At 37.7% G+C, this 19,695-nt stretch overlaps 1 protein-coding gene across 1 annotated transcript in view; it reads left to right on the plus strand.

Moving 5' to 3' along the window:
- Dnah7 (dynein axonemal heavy chain 7) overlaps nt 1–19,695 on the plus strand; it is a 285,457-nt gene that overhangs the window by 107,004 nt on the left and 158,758 nt on the right. Inside the window, exons 25-30 of the mRNA XM_008835602.2 lie at nt 1,328–1,496; nt 5,036–5,138; nt 5,263–5,390; nt 11,898–12,110; nt 14,621–14,719; nt 16,903–17,151. Of these exons, the coding sequence (XP_008833824.1) occupies nt 1,328–1,496; nt 5,036–5,138; nt 5,263–5,390; nt 11,898–12,110; nt 14,621–14,719; nt 16,903–17,151 (961 nt within the window). The remainder of the gene's footprint in view (nt 1–1,327; nt 1,497–5,035; nt 5,139–5,262; nt 5,391–11,897; nt 12,111–14,620; nt 14,720–16,902; nt 17,152–19,695) is intronic.

The following is a 19,695-nucleotide window of genomic DNA, read 5'->3' on the forward strand; positions in this document are numbered from 1 at the left end:
TTATGGACAGTTGTTAGCTGCCTTGTGGGTGCTGGGATTCAAACCTGGGTCTTCTGCAAGAACAACCAGTGTTCTTAACCGCTGAGCCATCTCTCCAGCCCATAATTTTATTTTTTATGTTCTGACTTTTAACCTATTAATGAGTTTTCAAAAGTTAAGTGATAATATTTTTTTCTAGAATTTCAAGTTGTCTCTTTTATGAAATTGGCTTCTCTGTTTTTCTTTCTCTCTCTTACACACATGTACACACATGCACACATACACACACACAGACTTGATACAGCTTTTTGGTATTTATTGCTTTTTACTTAAAATCTCACCTAACTGACCACCAGGATACCAAAGAGGTCAGGCTGTCGTATATGTAGTTGTATATGTATACCCTCACAGAGCTCTGTCTGCTTTTGCCACTTTGTTTGACTCAACATTGATCTCCCTCTCCAGTTTTAACTGTGTGCATGGTTTGGTAAGGGCTGCTTCCCCATTACATCTTTGATGATATCAGGTATGGAGGTCACCTTATGGAGTTTCAGATTTACCTCTGAAGAAGGCCATAGAGTTTTCTCTGACCCAGACCCAAAAAAAACCTTAAATTCTTAGTCTGGGTTGTGTGCCATGTGAAATAGAAATCCGAATTCCCATCTCCTGAGGGAAAAGATGTAGGCTTGCCACCTGAACCTCTATAAAAAGGGAGCTTCCCTGTCCCTTCTGTGCTTGAACACCTTATCTCTCCAGTAAGTTGCTGGAGTTAATGTGGCTTCCATTCAGAGACAAATAGAGGCCAAGCAGCATTTCATGTTCTGTAATAGGTATATAGAGATGAGCCTACTCCAGTTCCCCTCCTTGCTCAATTCTGGGAATTTACTTTCTGTTATTTCTGTGCTTCCATAAATACATTTGTGTTTATTTGCAGATCCCAAAACAATATGGATCTCTGCAGATTAGTGCACAGTTGGGTCTCCAGAGCTGAATTTCTTCTTCATTGGTGACCCCTTTCATTATTTAAGCAATGACTTGCACTTTAAAATTATTTTCTTTCATGTGACATTTCCATATGCTTATTGTAATAGGCTGGGGTATTCACAGTGTCACCTGGATTCTCCATATTGTCAGCATTGAATTCCAGAAGGGCATTTGTTCTAAATGTGTCACGTGTGTGTGTGTGTGTGTGTGTGTGTGTGTGTGTGTGTATTAAGCTTAATGGGAAGGAAGAAATTATTGCAGAGGAGCTAGCAGCTTGGATTTCATTTAAACTTTTCTTCCTTTTGTCTTGTTCATTTATAAAATCACTGCATTCTACATAGACTGTCCATGTCTTCTACTTTAGGACCCTATTTGGAGCCCTTCACCTGCACCTTGGAGGAGCACCTGAAGGTCCAGCTGGCACCGGAAAGACAGAAACTACCAAGGACTTAGCAAAAGCTGTAGCCAAACAATGCATTGTTTTCAACTGCTCTGATGGGCTGGATTATTTGGCTTTAGGAAAATTCTTTAAGGTTTGGGTTGACTCTATTTCTTTACAGTAGGAATGGCTGGTAAGAGTTGAAAGGGGTTTATAATGAAACACAATGGAGATTTACTATGTCTTGTAAAGGTAAAAATTATAGCACTGCCTCAACGGTTCTTAAGGAGAGTGGAGTTGTATCAAAACTTGGTCTGGAAGGTCTGCCTCCCCCTCCATTCCCTGCTGTAGTGGGTCACTATTTCCGATGTGAATGAGTGAGTCAGTCCTTTGAATATACTGGGGCAGATGTAAGGTTGAGAACCACTACATAAATGCTGTGGGATTCCAAAGTTTTCTTTAACCTGTATGTCTTGTTATCAGAAAGTTTCCAGGATTCACTAATATCTTAACATTTAAAAAAATTATTTATTTTAATTTTATGTGTATGGGTGCTTTGCGTGTGTGTGTGTGTGTGTGTGTGTGTGTGTGTGTGTGTGTGTGCACCCTTGCATACAGTGCCTACAGAGGCCAGAAGAAGGTGTTGAATCCCTTGGGACTGGAATTATGAATGGTTGTGGACTACCATGTGGATGCTGGGAACTGAACCTGGGTCCTCTGCAAGAGCAGCTAGTACTCCTAACCACAGAGCCATCACTCCAGTCCCATTAATTTACTTTTGTAGACACATCCTAGGTAATCTTTTCATCTGAAATGTATAATTCTTGTTTCATTTTTAAAAAATTATTTTATCATTTTTATTTCTTATGTGTATGAGTATATGGCCTGCATGTATGTAATTACACCTGTGTCATGCAATGCCCACAGAGGTTAGACAAGGGCATTGGATCTCCTGAAACTAGAGTTATGAACAGTTGCTAGCCTCCATGTGGGTGCTGGAATTGAGCCTGTGTCTTCTGGAAGGGCATTCAGTGCTCTTAACCATTGGGCCATCTCTCAAGCCCCCTTGTTTCATCTTTAATGGGTGTGTATATGTGTCCATGTATGTGCCCATGTGCCCATGTGTGCGGGTATGCATACAAGTTTGTGCCAGAGGCCAGAGGTCCACACTGGGGATCCTCCTCACTTGTGCTCCACTTTATGTTTTAGGACAGTGACTCTTACTGGTTTAGAACTTGCCCACTAGGCTGGACTGGCTGTCCAGTGAGTCCTAGGCATCCACCAGTCTCTACCTCCCCATCACTGGGGTCACAAGCATGCGCCATCATGCCCAGCTTTTTTTTTTTTTTTTTTTTTTTTTTTTTTCACATGGGTGTTGGGGATTGAATTCAGGTCCTCATGTTTGTGTGACAAGCACTTTACCAACTGAGCTATCTTCCAGGCCCAAAAGATGCTTTGCCACATGGCTGACTCAAAGCTCCCACATGTTTTATTTTTCCAACTCTGTCAGAGTCTACTTGTAAAGGTCTTAAGAGTGTAAAAAGGTGAGTTAAAGATGCAAAGTGTGGGGGCTGGAGAGATGGCTTAGATGTTAAGAACACTGTTCTTGCAGAACACCTGGGTTCGAGTCCCTGTACCCACATGACAGCTAACAACTGTCCATAACTCCAGTTTCAGGGAATCCAACAGCCTCTTCTCTCCTCTGTGGGCATTGCACGATACGGGTGTACTTGCCTACATGCAGGCAACACATGCACACATAAAATAAAAATAATAAATAAAATATTTTTTAAAAAGATGTAAAGCGCTTGTTTATAAACCACATTAGCAGCTTGGTGTTAGAACCTATAATTTTTAAAAATGCTAAGTGGCACAGTTGATCACAGCACAATCCATTTGAGATTATGGCCATTGTATTTACTTGTTTTTATTTTTCTGTAGTTTTCAAAGTAAATGTATTCTTTAGTATTTACTTTTGTAAATTTTCCTCAGCAAAATAACAATTTAAGAAATTAAACTAGCAACAACAAAAAATACACTAGTTTTACCCAGTACATTCAACTGTTTCCTGACTGAATTTTCCCTGGTCATTTCTCAAATTGGGAGTTTTATAAGGTTTTACAGTTGTGTTGCAAAAACTGAGTAATACTATTTTATTTTATTTATTATTTTTTTATTTTATTTGTATGTATGTATTGCCTGCATGTAGATAGTGCACCTGTGTCATGCAATGTGCGCAAAGAACAAAAGAGATTGTCAGATACCCTGGAACTGGAGTTACAGATAGTTGTTAGCTGCTATATGGGTGCTGGGATTCCAACCTGGGTCTTCTGCAAGAACAGTCAGTGTTCTTAACCACTGAGCCATCTCTTCAGCCCCTGAGTAATATTTTTTAAAGGAAATAAAAATAATAAGGAATAAAATATCAATAAACCATACAAATGATGTATTCACCCTCCGTAATGACATGTAAGCTTTCTATATGACTAAGAGATAAGTAGGAAATTTTAGCAATCCTATATGTAGTTTGAATAATCGTTATATTCCTATGTGTGTAAAGCATGGTCCAGCATCTACCTCCTAGTTTTCGAGTCTGTGTAGTAATATTCTTCGTTCTTTGATTTAGACTGATAGACAACGGAACTGCATTTGCTTATTGATGAGTACTAGTTGATTGTACAGACACTTTCTATGTGCTGTTCAATGCTGAACAGTGGAGCACCTTATAATCAATCAGCGTTTTACAAAAGAAGTTCACAATCTGCATATTTGCATATATGCTGATAAGCATTCTGTTTTCTGTGATTACTGATCCTTTTGTTATATGATCTGTTGGAAAGCAAAGTAATAGGTAGTGGCCTCTCTGAAAATTTACTGGTCTTTGACATGCATCAAGCTCATATTTAATCCAATGTGGCTGAGTAGAATGCAGTGTCTACAAGCCCAAGGGCAGCACTACTATCTTTGTGGCTTTATGCCAATTACTTAGCAGTTCATTTCAAATAGCCTCAGTTTTCCAGCATTTAAAAAATTTTTTAAATATTTTTAAAGTACCAAGTGTCACACCTGATACATACCAGATACTTGGTAACACACACACACACACACACACACACACACACACACACACATATATGTGTTCACCATAAATGTTTGTTTACATTTATGTTTTTAAAAAGTAAGTCTGAATTTAAACAAAGTTACTTATTTTGTTCCATTTTTTCCCTTTATGATTAAATAGCACATATTTGTGAGGAGCTGCTACACAGAATTAGAAACTGGGGTCTTAAACTATGTTAGTGTGCTGTGTGGGTACTCTGACCATAAGCAGTCTCTCTAGCAACAGAAGTCAGGTTGCACAGAAGATTATTGCAACCCATTCTTTGAAAAAGCATATAAAATCAACTTGTAAATAAAAAGTAATGGTCTGGAAATTATAGGTGTACATCTAAATGCCTAAAAATATACATGACCAAAGGCAATAAGTGGAAAAATTTCCAGTTGATCAAACTCTTATTCATGAAAAATAATGAATTGGTAATGAAAAAAATGAGCTGTCTTTAAAGATAAAGGTGAATAAGCAATTTTCTTGATAGGATATTAAATCCCTGAAAAGATCAGGTGAAAATGCAACATTTCAATGTAATATTCAATCAGATAAAGTTGAAAATTTTCATTATTCTTTTCTCTCAGGGACTGTTATCTTGTGGCGCCTGGGCTTGCTTTGATGAGTTTAACAGAATTGATTTGGAAGTACTTTCCGTGGTTGCTCAACAAATCCTTACTATCCAAAGAGGTAATGAACTATACTGTCTCTGCAGTATATGATGATAGAAGAAACATGGGGGCCAGGGGGGTAATGAATTACACAAGCTACATGTATCTGTGTACTAAGTCATTTAACTTGTGACTACCCACAGGTATTAATGCAGGCACTAAAATACTAGTGTTTGAAGGAACCGAACTAAAACTTGACCCCACATGTGCTGTCTTTATTACAATGAACCCTGGGTATGCTGGGCGGTCAGAGCTGCCAGATAATCTGAAGGTATGGAGGGTTTAATTACAGAATCTATTTCCTTTCCACAATTTACAAAGCTAAGGTAAAAAAGAGATCATATGTTGTCATAGAATTGTATGCAAAAGATCTACTTTTATGCACAAAACTTTAGAGAATTACTCCAGAAGATGTTTAAAGATTCAGATATCTTTGCAAAATAAATATAGACACCAGGCACAGTTTCAACATTTTTATCATTTTAAAATAGTATTGATTATAGCAAGTTAGAAAATACAGGAAATTATGCATCCAGCTGCTTATTTTATCTTTACAGTTTTACATGCTTAAAAAATGTTCAAGTCCAACAATTGTGTATAGATAGGTTTTTTTAAGTTAATTTTAATTGGTAATGAGCATTTCTCCATCTTTATAAACATAATGCAAACTGTAAACACATTCACTGCACTAAGTCTTTACTGATAGACATTAGGTGGCTTTCAATTTTCCTGTATTATAAACAGTTCCAGGACAGACAGCTCCTACTTCAGGCCTCTCTCTGTTGTGAGCCACTTTTAGCTGAACTGCCTTCACCCAAAGTGAGCAGTTCGCCTTCCATATAGACTCCCAGTTCTCAATGACACACAACATGTGGTTTTGAAGTTAAAAAAGACAAAACATTTTCCTAGTTGAATAGAGCAGAACTTTCACCTAAAAAGTCCACTCTTTATTAGTGAAATATGACATTTTATCCATACTTTTGTTCACCATTTTATATACTTTGCTGATGAATTGCATGTTTGTGGTTTGTTTGCCAGGAACAACGTTGGAGAATGGCACGGTGATTGTAGTTTTCTGACTAAATCCCATCTGTTTCCTCTGCTCACATGCTTAGAGCCACAGCTCCTCGGAATAAAAGGGTAATTTCCCTTTTACACCGAGAAGTCATCAAATATGACTAATTGCTTCCAAATATCTTTGTATTTCCACTTTATCCCTGTATGTGTTAGATCAGGTGATTCAGCACTCTGTCTTAGTGTAGGAACATATGATTTCAAAATGAGAAGTGAGGGCCAGAGAAATAACTCATGGGTAAAGACACCTGTATCAAGCCTAAGGATATGAGACCAGGATCTATCTGTTCAAGGGATAGAAGTGACTCCCTCAAGTTGAACTCTGACCTCCACATGCAGACTGTGGCATTCATGCCCCCTCAGTAAATGTAATTTTAAAATTTTAAAAGAGAGCAGTTCTAAATCCTTTAAAAAGTATTTTGTGACTTTCATGACAATTGGAAAGCTTTTTGTAGCAATTCTGTTATGCATTCACTTATGTTACTCTTTTTTTATTCAGTACCATCAACCTGAATGTATAAATATTTATAAAGCAGGAAAGCAACAATCTGCGAGAAACTAGTCATAAACAGCTGGCAACCATGATTGGTCAAATCTGCTAATGCCCTAGGCAGACTGTTCCATGGTATACATGCTGAAATAATATAAAATGTTCATCCTGTGGTTCCTGGAGTAGTGCATTTTCCTTCTATAGTAAGCCAAAAGCTCTGCTCCATCTCTGATAGTTTTGTTGTCACTATTCCTCCTGCTGTGCTGTCTTTGTGGCTGGAGTTGCTACAGATATCAGTTTTCAAGTATATATGAAAATGCCTAGCTGGGTGTGGTGACCCAAGCCTGTAATTCAGTGCTCAGAAGGCAGGAGCAGGAAGATCAGGAGTTCAGGTCAACCTTGACTACATAGGTACTGAGACTTTGTCTCAGAAGAAAGAGAAGTTTCTAACAAGTCTAAAGTGAGTTTTGTGGTCCTTTAAAAATAATTCTGGGCCCAAGAAAGTATTATTACCAGTCTGTATCCTCGCTCTTGAACCCTTATCCAGCTTCACTTGGTGATTCAGTCACCAAACCCTCTTCTTTGATGACTCTATAATTCCTGTTGCTCCTGTCCATCCCCATTGCCACACCTCCTCACTTCTTCACTCTTCTTCTGGGCATTCTGTTGAGGCAGCTCCCTTGGCACCAGTGCCTTCCCAGCTGGAGTTCATTATCATGAATTCCCTGTTGCAATACTACCAATGTCTTTCATCAAATAAATCTAATATATAATTTCCAGACAGAAAAAATAACTACTGGGAGATGGGTTAATAGTTAATGGAAAGCTCTGCTCTTGCAGAGGACCAGAGTTTAGTTTCCAGCACCTACATCACGTGGCTCACAGCACCTATAACTCCAACTCTGGGGGAACTGATGCCTTCTTCAGGCCTCCATGGGTACCTACACTCATACATGCACAGACCTCCACACAGATACATACATATGTACATAATTTTTTAAAAATTTATATATTTTATTTAATTTTATTTTATGTGTATGAGTGTATTGCCTGCATGTGTGGGAGTGCACCCATGTCGTGCAATGCTGTGGAAGTCAGAAGAGGGTGTCAGATTCCCCTGCAACTGGAGTTAAGGATGGTTTATAGCCACCATGTGGGTGCTGGGAATCGAACCTGGGTCCTCTGCAAGAGCAATCAGTGCTCTTAACTGCTGAGCCATCTCTCTAGCCCCCAATTTTAAATTTTTTAAAAGGTCTTAAAAAATGACTAGGCTCCTTTTTGCCTACAAAAATAAAATTCGAGTTTCTTATTACAGACTATGAGAATCTTTTTAAAAATTTTATTTATTATTTTTATTTTATGTATATGTGTGTATTACCTGTATGTAGGTAAGTACACCCATGTCGTGCAATGCCCGCAGAGGTCAGAAGAGGCTGTTGGATCCCCTGGGACTGGAGTTATGGACAGTTGTTAGCTGCCATATGGGTGCTGGGATTTGAACCTGGGTCTTCTTCACGAACAACCAGCTGAGCCATCTATCCAGCCCCGAGAATCTTTTTTTTTTTAACTTAAAAAAAAATATTGAGAATTTCATACATGCATATAAGGTGTGTTGACACAAAAACATAACTCTCACCTCAAAGGGGATAAGAAATAGTTTATTCTGGAGCCAAATATGAGTGACCATGGCCCAGGAACACAGATTCAGGTTACCCCAAATTCCATGTTCCAGCGTGGTAACAGTTATATTACATTTTTATAGTAACAGAACAAAGAAAAGTCAAATCAAGACTCTTTTCAAATATTGGAGGATGCATTCAGTAGGCAGGTCACAGCAAAGTTAGGGGTTCTTTACTATAGGTCTCAGATGCTATCTGATGATGTTCTTAGCCTTTTGATTGGTGAGACCGAGTGGTCTGCTAAGTTAATACATTCTAAAAGGTTTTTATCTGTTAGTCACAGGATGTTAGATCAGAAACAGAGGTGGGCAAGGAGTGGCTGTTTAGGGGGCTAATGATGGCCTGAGATAAATGGTAATTAGACTCTGGACCTGCAACATTCCAAACTCCACAATCTCCAATCTCCAGAGTGATAACCAGTTGGTGAGCCTTGTAGGAAGTTCTGTCCAAGGTGCAGGAGTTCTTTTTGGGAACTTTTCTTTCACAGGTGTTTTGATCAAATCCATACCCACTCCCTCCCCTCCAACTCCTCCCATATCTCCCCTTCACTTTTTCCTGAACAACTTCTTGTACTCTTTTTTTTTTTTTTTCCAAATGGGGCTTTTGCTACTCTAACATTCCTCCCTCTGAAGAGGTAACCCTAAAATCTTTTAGGGATTAGATAAGCACTCCCAAATACTTTTGACATTTTTGGCCTTTGGAACAGAGTATGTTGCTAAGAGAACCAAGGACATTTGGACTTTTAGCCAAGAAACTGGCTACTTTTCAGTTAATGCGTGTGTGCTGCCATTTCCCTGTATCAGTCTGACACAAGGGTCTTGGTAGTCTCTGAATGCTCCTTGCCTTTCGGTTTGATGTTTGCTCTCTCTGGACTGTTCTGCTAAGCTGTCACTTCCCTGCCTGACAAATGAATTCAGTCTGCATGAACCACTCAGCATGCACACAGTTCAGGCATGACTGTGGGCTAAGTTCTGGACCTGACAGAGGTTCATGATTGAACCTTGGTGTGTCAATGTCTGTGGGTTCCTCAGGGACTCCTCTGTTAGGTCTCTTCTCTTCTGAAGCCTGAGCCTTGGGTGATGGATCCAGTTTCTCCAGTTCTCATTCCATCTCTTTTCCTGGGCCTCTGGTGGCCAGTTCTCCAACTTTATAGTTAGCTTTCAGTCTGCCAGGAGAGGTGTTGGGCAGCTGGGCTCTGTCCTTTATCATGTGTAGCTTGTTCATCCTCTCTTAGCAAACTTTGAGCATTAAGCTTATGGCCACAAGGTATTTTTGTTTCCTCCGACATGAATCCATATCCCCACTGCTATCTATCCCCCACATATGCAGGCATGCCTCCCGTTCTCTCATTGTACTTGGGGCAGTGTGGGGAATTGTGGGGCTCATTCACATCATAAAAGCAGCTCCTGGCAAAGAAAATCTTTTCACAAATCCCCACTTGCTTAATCCCTCAAATACTTTATGATCTACAAGTAGATAAGAGTGATTATGTACAATTCTTTTGTAAATTTTGCATATTGTGTGGTTTACATATATTGTGATAACTGATAAACATTATTTCTTGCAGAAAGAATCCCATTGTAACATTCTGTTACATCTGGATTAAAATCTGCAATTTCTCAAGCACATTTTCCAGTGTAGGGAAGCTCTATTTTAGATTAAAAACTACTCTAATAGTTGTTAACTCAAGATCTCCTATGATGTTTTGCCTCTGTATACATTGGTTAAAACATTGTGTAAGAGTCTGGATTCCAAGGTACTTGCTCCATATATTAATATTTTGTTATTTTTATTTTGTGTGTATGAGTGTATTGCCTTCATGTATGTGAGTGCACCCGTGTTGTGCAATGCGGAGGTCAGAAGAGGGCTCTGGATTCCCATGGAACTGGAGTTAAGGATGGTTCGTAGCCACCATGTGGTGGGTGCTGGGAATCAAACTTGGGTCCTCTGCAAGAGCAGTCAGTGCTCTTAACCACTGAGCCATCTCTCCAGCCCCTCCGGCTGTATTTTTTGACATTTTATTCTTGTGTGTGGGAGTATGTGCAGTTGTGCTTGTGTGTGTGGTGGCCAGAGTTGATACTGAGTATCTTCCTCAATCTCCTTTCCACCTTATTTTTCTGAGATAGAGACTCTCACTGAGATTGGAACTCACTAATTTGGCAAGACTGGCATGCCAACAAACCCCAGGGATCCTCTCATCTCTGCCTTCCCACCACTGCGATTGCAGGAATGTGTTGCTGTGCCCAGCATTTGACATGGGTGCTGGAGATCTGAACTCTAGCAATTTATATAATATGTTAGAAGCATCTTGCGTGATGCAGATATCTTAGTTGTTCTCAAAATTCTAAGAATCATAGTAGACCACCTAAGCCAGATGTCATGTGTTTTTATCTACCTTATATGTTTGGTAATCTAACTGATTTCCAGAGTGGCTATGAACTATGTGAATACAGTTACTAATCACCATAGAGCATTTTCCATTTCCTTGAAGAATGACTTTTCTTCTTTAGTCCAAGAAAGTCATGTTTAATAGGGAATCTATTAAAGTGAACCCTGATGCACACTAATATTCTAAACCTAAAATTTCATATTTATTCTTTAAAAATATATTTAATTTTATATTTACTTTCCATCACATGGCATCTATTTGTTCCATAATTTTTAAAATATCCTGAATATATCTTCATAATTTTCAAAATGATTTATTTCTAATAATAACCACCCATGACTTATTCCCTTATTTTCCCCACTCCTGTGCAAAGGGACTGGTCAGGCCACTACAAACTCAAAGGGTTCAGAATTTCCCCAAATAGTTCACCTACCAAATGAATGTAGTCATGTTGTTATGGTGGCCTGATCAACCCCAAGTTGTAAAATGATTTGGCTCCCTAGAGAGCTGTGATTGATATCCAGGCTTCAAGCAGCAGGCTCTTTCTCATCAGCCTGGGTGAGAGGCAGGACTTAGAGACATCCTAGCAGTCTGATGTTCTTTTTCTTGTAACATGTTGCTTTCCACAAAGAACATAGCATAACTGATACATAAGCATGTAGATACTGGGGCTGGAGAGATGGCTCCATACAGCTGGAGAGATGGCTGGAGAGTTAAGTACATTGGATGCTCTTGCAGAGGACCCAGGTTAGGTTCCCAGCACCTACATGGCAGCTAACAACAGTTCATAACTCCAGTTCCTGGGGATCCAATGCCCTCTTCTGACCTCTGCGTGCATTGCAGAACACTGGTGCACTTACATATATACAGGCAATACACTCATACACATAAAATAAATAAAATATTTAAAAAAATAAACAGAACAGTTTATAAAAAGTCAATGATTTACTTATTCTATATAAGGCATAGTAGAAAACCAATTTTTAAATTGTTTTGTGCATATGATTGACATTGTAATGAACACTTATTCAATAACAAGCTTTATTAATAAGTATGTAATTACTGTAGAAGAGCATAAAAATCATAGCATATTATGAAGCACAGAACAGGGCTCTTTCTGAAAGCCCCTTTCCTGTGCACTTGTAGGCTCTCTTTCGGACGGTAGCGATGATGGTCCCTGACTACGCCATGATTGCAGAGATAGTCCTGTACTCCTGCGGCTTTGTCACTGCTCGTCCGCTGTCAGTAAAAATTGTGGCTACCTATCGCCTGTGCTCAGAGCAGCTGTCCTCTCAACATCACTACGACTATGGAATGCGTGCCGTCAAGTCTGTACTCACAGCTGCTGGGAATCTAAAGGTAGAACCTAGTGCTTCTGGCTCCTAAAGTTTCTATTTGTGACTAGGACTAGGTGTCTTCACAGAGTTCCAGTATCTGGTTAGTTTCATTAACTAGCTGAAATAAAGTAATTATCTTGCCTACAATGAAAATAAGGTTTTATAATGTGTTGAAAATCCTTGTACAATTTTTCATGGCTTGAATTTATATATATATATGAAACTGGGTATTGTCAAATAACACAATTGCCATCAAGAAATATTTTGAAGATTTTTATTTTTATTTAAAAAATTTTATCCCATGATCTACAGTCAAGAAGTATTTTAAAGGTTTTCTATTTATATAATAAATAGCACTTTAAAGAGAATAATTTATAATTAATAAACACAGAAAGCCCTACTACACATTGTCACTTAATATAATTACCAATCAAAACCACTTGTGGACTCTCAGTAACAGATTAACAATAAAATGTTTACACTTTAAAATCATAACTGTATATGTAAGAATGCCAAGTAATTTAAGACTTGGTTAACTTCTTATTGGAAGTGGAACCATGTAATAGAAATGGATACTTGTTAATGCTTTATGAAGGCAAGATAAGTTGTTGTCAAGAGCAGAACCCAAAATGTGACCTTGGAGTTTACAAAATGTTCACATTCCTGATTTGTAGACATTACAGATTTTAAAATATACCCTACATGATTAAGAACAATGGTATGCATTTTTATCCTCTATAATAATGTTATCAATACTTGTGATATATAGTGGTAATATTCTAGTTCACATTAGCCTAACATAACTTCAAGCCATTGTTTATTTGCAATAAACACAAGTGCCTAGAAGCACCAATTTGTACTAACCTGGCATGTCAGGATTACTTCATGGCCAGATAATGGGAAAGATAATGCGTTGTCCTCGTGCCTGCCATCACTGAAATCTTGACTGTGGAATTGAGCTATTAAAGTTAGGCTGCAAATGAATCCTGCAAATGAATCCTATCATTCTTTGTCAAAAGCTAATTTAGAATTGTTGAATGTTTTGGCTTGAATATTATCAAGTTTGTTTCTATTACATCAAGAGACAATTTAAACATTTGCTTTAAAATAATAGCCTCTCAAATAACAACATGGGATTCTGACACTTCATAATTCATTTTCAGTTGCATTTATCAAAAAACGAAGTCCAGATGAGCAGAGTAAACTTTGACCTCTGGGAGATCTGAAGACTGACAGCCAAGCATCTGTGGACTTTGCACTTTATTAAGTCCCTTAATAAAGAACAAAGCTTTTTTTTTTTTTTAATGTTTTTGAAAAACAAGAGGGAGTTCTAGAAAACAAAAGACATTTTGTATGGTAGAAGAAACTGCGGAATGAGATGTTGAATAAAGAATTAAGGTGTGAGAAATAATTCTAAGGTTAGATTTTGTTTGGCACTAATTATGTGAATGTTAATATAGGCATAAATAACAAGTTCCAAGTTCAATCAGATTTGTCATAAACTTTTGGCATATCATAGAAGTTTAAGTTTCCTTAAACCTTCCGCCTGACTGACTTAGAAGCCAACCCTTTCCTCCTTCTCTGCGGACTTGCTGACATACATAGCATGCAAGCAGGAAGCCAGTGGGTTGTCTGCAGTAGGCTCTCTGCTGGCCTCCCAGTGCTCTACCCTCCCACTTCAACTCCTATCAGAGCTCACAACATTCTTCACCTACAGCCAGCTTGCTTGCTCCTCAACCTTTTTGAAGCCAGTTGGAACATGTATGTCATGTAATTACATGGGAGTGACACTGATGATATAAAAACAAAAAGGATTTGTTTCTATGAAAACTAATTCTTTTAAGAAAGATTTAGTGATGAAATGCTAAAATTGTGACTTTGAACTAGATGTTGGTGAAACAAATGTGTAAATGGAGAAACTGAAGTGTGGAAGAATGATACACTTAATGGTCGTACATCTGTCTTATGGAACAGAATAAAAACAACAAAACTGAATGCAGTAGGTGATGCATTGTTAATGTGGCTTTTGTAAAAACAAAAGCAAAACAAAAACCCCAGTCACAAAGAAAAGTAGAAACAAAACAAAGAACCAAAATGGTACAGAATTCTACACTATTAAAAAAAAAAAAAAAGACTGTGGTATCAAATTTATGGGCAAATAAGTGGATATTGTTTGTTTCAATTTTAAATACACCTTTTCAAAATAATACCCTGCTTTTATTGATTTTTTCCCCATAACTAACCCATCACTGGTTTCAAATGCCAGGATCAGCAAGTGTGCCTCAGTACACAGCAGTGGCCACTCTCATGCTGTATTGGCTTCGTACTGAGCACATCAATGGGAAAGTAGTTAGTTCATCTGAGGTTCATAGTACAAACCAATAGGAAATTCAAGTACTTTAAATGTCAGTTTCTGTAATTAAAACAATTCAAAAAATGAAAAAAAAAGTGAGCAATATTTTTGCATGTGTTTAAATTGCCTGTAGGGATTGTTTGATGAAGAAATCCTCATGACGACTTATTTTCTTTTAGCTGAAATATCCAAATGAAAATGAAGAAATTTTGCTACTTAGATCTATTATTGATGTAAATCTGCCAAAGTTTTTATCCCATGATTTACCACTCTTTGAGGTAAGTTATTCCAGAGTGTCAAAAATCTTAGAATAGTGCAGTTTTTATCAAACATCCAAGTTGGCAAAGCTTTCTACAAGACACTTGTGTTGTGAACAAACATGACATGGCACGGAGAAACAGATTATTCCTGTTTTTATTTGAAGAGTGTTTAGTTGGCTTGTTTTCTTTGATGATTTCAACAACTTGAATTTTTTTTAAGTCATGAATTTTTTAACTACAGAATGTAATGAATATACACAGTTAAAATGTCCATGAGAATGTAGACTGTGAAGAAAAATAATTTGGCTAACACATCACTGAATCCTCAGCACTGAATAGGTACTTGATTAAATAGGCGTTACATTTCTTTAAAAGAATGAGATGAAATTATTTTTCATGAAATTATTTTTTTAAGGATAATTTTACATAAGAACCAAGGTTGAAAATCTTGTTACATTTTAAGATTAGGTTATAAGTAACTAGGAGGAGGATATATTGATAATGAGCAGTTTCTATGATCAGTCTGCTGTCATTTACTTTATTGTATTTGGGGAAAGTACAGTATGAACAAGGATTCTAAGCACACAGTCGGGCTGCAGTGTGCTCTTACCCACACTGTGGTGTTGCTGTTTTCTCTCCTTTGTCACAAGGAAACTTACTGGATTATGTTGGTAGCTCAAATTTTAAAGTGTAAATCAAACATGCTTTCACATCAAGCACCTCTGAAATTTATCTTTTACCTTCAGAGTGAGAAAAGAATAATCATTTCTCCCATAAATTGTAATGAAGCTTATAAAATAGGCTTACCAGTTTATAAAGGTAAGTCCCTTAGACCTTGTAATTGATATTATGTATTCATAAGCACTATATGTGGGATCATAATTATCACTAAACACACGTTCTGTGGTTGTCTTAGCTCCCAAAGGATGCCACAGCAAAGATTATAAACATAAGCAGAAGACAGCATTTACCCTTGTGCAGTTCCGGAGGCAGGAAGGGTTAAATCAGGGTGTTGGGAAACCATGCCACCTCTGAAGGTTTTTTATTTTTTATTTTTAGAGAATCTTTCTTGCTTCTTCCTAGCTCCTGGTAGCTCTGTGCACACCTGGCTGTTTCTCGGCCTCTGGTAGCTTCACTGTAATCTCATGTAAATCAGTCATCTCATGGTCCTCTTCCCTGCATCCCAGTGTCTGAATCTATCTCTCCTTTCTCTTAGCATCATCCTAACCTAGTGTGACTTCTTAAAATATCTACACACATAAGACCCAATTTCACATTTGGCTTCATTTTGAGGTTTTGGGTCAACACAAAATATTCAACCCATATAATATATACACTGAAAATACTTCTGAGCTAACTCCTGATATGTATGGGGCATGGGTTAAAGCTGATTATTTGGGCAAAGCTAATTGTTCTAGAACCATTTTTGATGAGACTCTTTTCTTCACTATATTGCCTTCATTTTGTGTGTTTGTGTGAATAAGTTGCTGTGTATGTGTGAGTCTATTTATGGGGTCCTTGTTGGATTCTGGTCATGTATTTGTCACTTTACACCAAAATGGCAGTCTTCACAATAAGTTTAGGAACAGTTAGGCTTCCAAATTTGAAAGTTAGTTTGCAAAACTAAATGTAAAACCTCAAGGTATAAAATCTCTACTAGAAAATGAAGATTTGGAATGCTATATGTGCTGGATAGCTTTAGTGTCAGCTTGACACACCTAGTTGAGGGAGCCTCAATTGGGGAATTGCCTTCATTGGACTGGCCTGTGGCCATGTCCGTGGGTCACCTTCTTGATTTTTGAGTGATGTGGGAGGGCCCAGCCCACTGTGGGTGGTGCCACCCCTGGGCAGGTGGGCCTGTGTTGCATAAGAAAGCAGGCTGAGCAGGGGCCAGGGAAGCAAACCAGTAAGCAGTGTTCCTCCATGGCCTGTGCGCCAGCTCCTGCTTCCAGGTTCCTGCCCTGAGTTCCTATTGTGGGCTCCCTGATGAACTGTGGCCTGGGAGATGTAAGCCTAATAAACCCTTTCTTCCCCAAGCTGGTATTGGTCAGAGTATTTTGTCATAGCAATGAAGAAACAAACTAGGACACTATAGTTTGATAGGTCTCTTTCCATTTATATTTTAATTTATTGGCTAATATAAAGCTACTTATATTTTTAATATAAATATATAAAATATAAAATTTTCCCCCCATTCTCAGGGAATTACATCAGATTTGTTTCCTGGGGTAAAATTACCAAAACCAGATTATAATGACTTGCTGACAGCTATCAAAGACAACTGTGTTTCCATGAATTTGCAAATGACCTCATTCTTTTCTGAGAAAATCCTTCAGATATATGAAATGATGATTGTGCGTCATGGTTTTATGATTGTTGGAGAACCATTTGGAGGGAAAACCAGTGCATACCGTGTTTTAGCTGGAGCATTAGGTGACATATGTGAAAAGGTATGTTTGTGTTATTAATGCAGTAACTTATTGAGAATTAGCATTGTGCAAGAGTGAATACAGAGCCATTTAAAAATATACTTTCCGTGTGGCAATGTAAAATCATGAACACAAGAAAATTAGAGACAATAAAATTAGAAGGGCAAAATAAAGCAAGTAGACGTTCAGCACATGAAGGGTATGCGTGAATTTTCCTTTCAGTCTTCAGTTTCTTCTTTTTCAGTTAAAGGTAATACATATTCTTTGTATAAAACATCTGAAAATGCAGAAAAATTTGAAGGTTTTCTTTTCATGCTTTTAGGACAGTATTTTTTCTGGGAAGTTGTAAACCTCTATTATGAACCACCAATGATACTAGTTTAATGAAGTGTGTGTGTGTGTGTGTGTATATGTTTTATATATTAAATACATATGTGCATACATGACTATTATTAAAAATTATTTTTTAATATTTATTTTATTTATCTGAATGCATCTGTGGGCATTGGCATATATGTGTGAGTGCCCACAGATGCCAGAAGAGGGTTATCAGAGCCCCTGGAGCTGGAGTTACAGACAGTTGTGAACTACATGACATGGATGCTGGGAACCAAACTCCAACTCTCTGGAAGAGCAGTAAGTGCTCTTAACTGCTGGTTCATCTCTCCAGCCCCCAATCACTCAAAATTCTTAAACATGTCGCATTGTGGCCCACTTTGACATGCTGAATGAATAGTGTTCTTTTGACTTCTGCAGCTAATATTGCATTTCTAGCTGCTTCTTGTGTTTCGAATAGATTTGACCTCATATATTTCAGTGTTTGTAGCCTCTATGGAATTCTGATCATTACTGCAGTCTCCTTTTTGGTGAATATGAAGTCATTTGCTTGTCTCCTGTAGCTTGGGTCCACTAATCTGCTCCTACTTGCCCCTGCATATCTGTTTCCCTGTGGTTTTGCATGGTTCTTGGTATTACTGAACTTGCCCTTTATAGACAGCAAATAGTTGACTTTTAATTCTGCAGGTTGATATTCTTTATGTTTCTTGGGAAAACTGATGTTAGTTTATGTTTAGTGTTATAGAACTTGATAGGCTGCTCACTTCTGTACTTTTTCTACTCTGCTTTCTTCCTTTTCCTCTCCCTTCCCTTTCTAAACACCACACTAGCTCACCTTCTTGCCTTCCTTTTCTTTTTTGGACATGTATTGTTCTTCTGACTCTGTTTTATTGTTATGCCCACTACTTGGTTTTGCCACACACAAAATAAGGTCTCTAAAAGAATTAAACACAGAGTGTTTGCTCCAAGAGTGCCTGGTGTGAAGGGATAAGCATGCTTTCTGGTCACCTGTAAAGTGCAAATGGCTCGTTATCTGGAAATTCTAAGAATGACTTTGCAGTTTCCTCAGCTGCCCATGACCTACAGCTTCCCAGTAGACTTTGGAATAAAAACCTTTCTTTGTTGGCAGCTACTTTATCATGACTAAAAAGAGTACAGCTTTCCTGTGCTTCAAAATTGAGAATGCTAGTTGTAAAGCTCTTTCTGGCACAGAGAAGAAAGCAGAGACCTTGAGCTTTATGTTACTAGTTAAGATGTTTATTTACACATCTGTTCTTTAGTTTGCTAGTTTGTGTCCCAAGCTCTGGCAGTATTGGGGAAAATTGAACTCGTTATGTTGTTATATAAAATAAATGATAAAGGATAGGTTCAGCACGGGGGATTTTAAAAGTAGTTAAAATAATTCTGCACAATAATGGTGGCCACATGACATTATATACTTGGTAAAACCCATAGAATTAAACAACAAAGGCAACCCTAATACAAACAATGTGCCTTAGTTAACAATAATGTACTGTCATAGAGCCACTGGTGACAGCTGTGCCACATAGGGAATGGTGTTACTAATGGGGAAATGGTTGTCAGGCAGACAGAAGACATGTTTGACATCTGTGTAGTTTCTGTTCAGTTTTCTATAAATTCAGGGCTGTTCTAAAAATGAATTCTGTTAATGTAAAAAGAAGACTTATAATAATGCCATAGAGCCAGGGTTCTGGCCAAAATGGGCAATTTACTAATCTTAAGTTTTTGGCTCCACAGGAAGTCTCTATCAATACATCTTTTTATATTCTCTCAGAGAACATTTTGTAACAAGGGTCAGCAAATTACAGCCCATGTGCCAAATCCAGCCAAAGCCTATTTTTATAATACCAAGGAACTTATAATAGTGTTAACAGTTTTTACAATTTGTTTTCTTTAAAAAAAAAATAAAAGAAGAAGGAGAAAGAAATGAAAATAGAGTGCAGAGCTGAGGGCCTTTACCCAAATTAGTTGCCAACATGGTTTTACTTTTAGGTTTATGAGCCTGTACAACACTTGCTAATTTATTCCTGTGTATTTTGTTACTTTTAATTACTATTATAAGTGGAATGTTAAAATTTACTTTTCAGTTATTCATTGACATAAAGACAATAGAATTGACTTTTTTACACATTGACCTTATGTCTTTGCACCTTGTTAGATTTATTCCTTACTCTGGTAGTTTCTTTGTAGGCTCTTAAGAATATATAT

This window comes from Nannospalax galili, unplaced genomic scaffold, assembly GCF_000622305.1.
Source record: "Nannospalax galili isolate Female #2095 unplaced genomic scaffold, S.galili_v1.0 scaffold115, whole genome shotgun sequence".
Lineage (NCBI taxonomy): Eukaryota > Metazoa > Chordata > Mammalia > Rodentia > Spalacidae > Nannospalax > Nannospalax galili.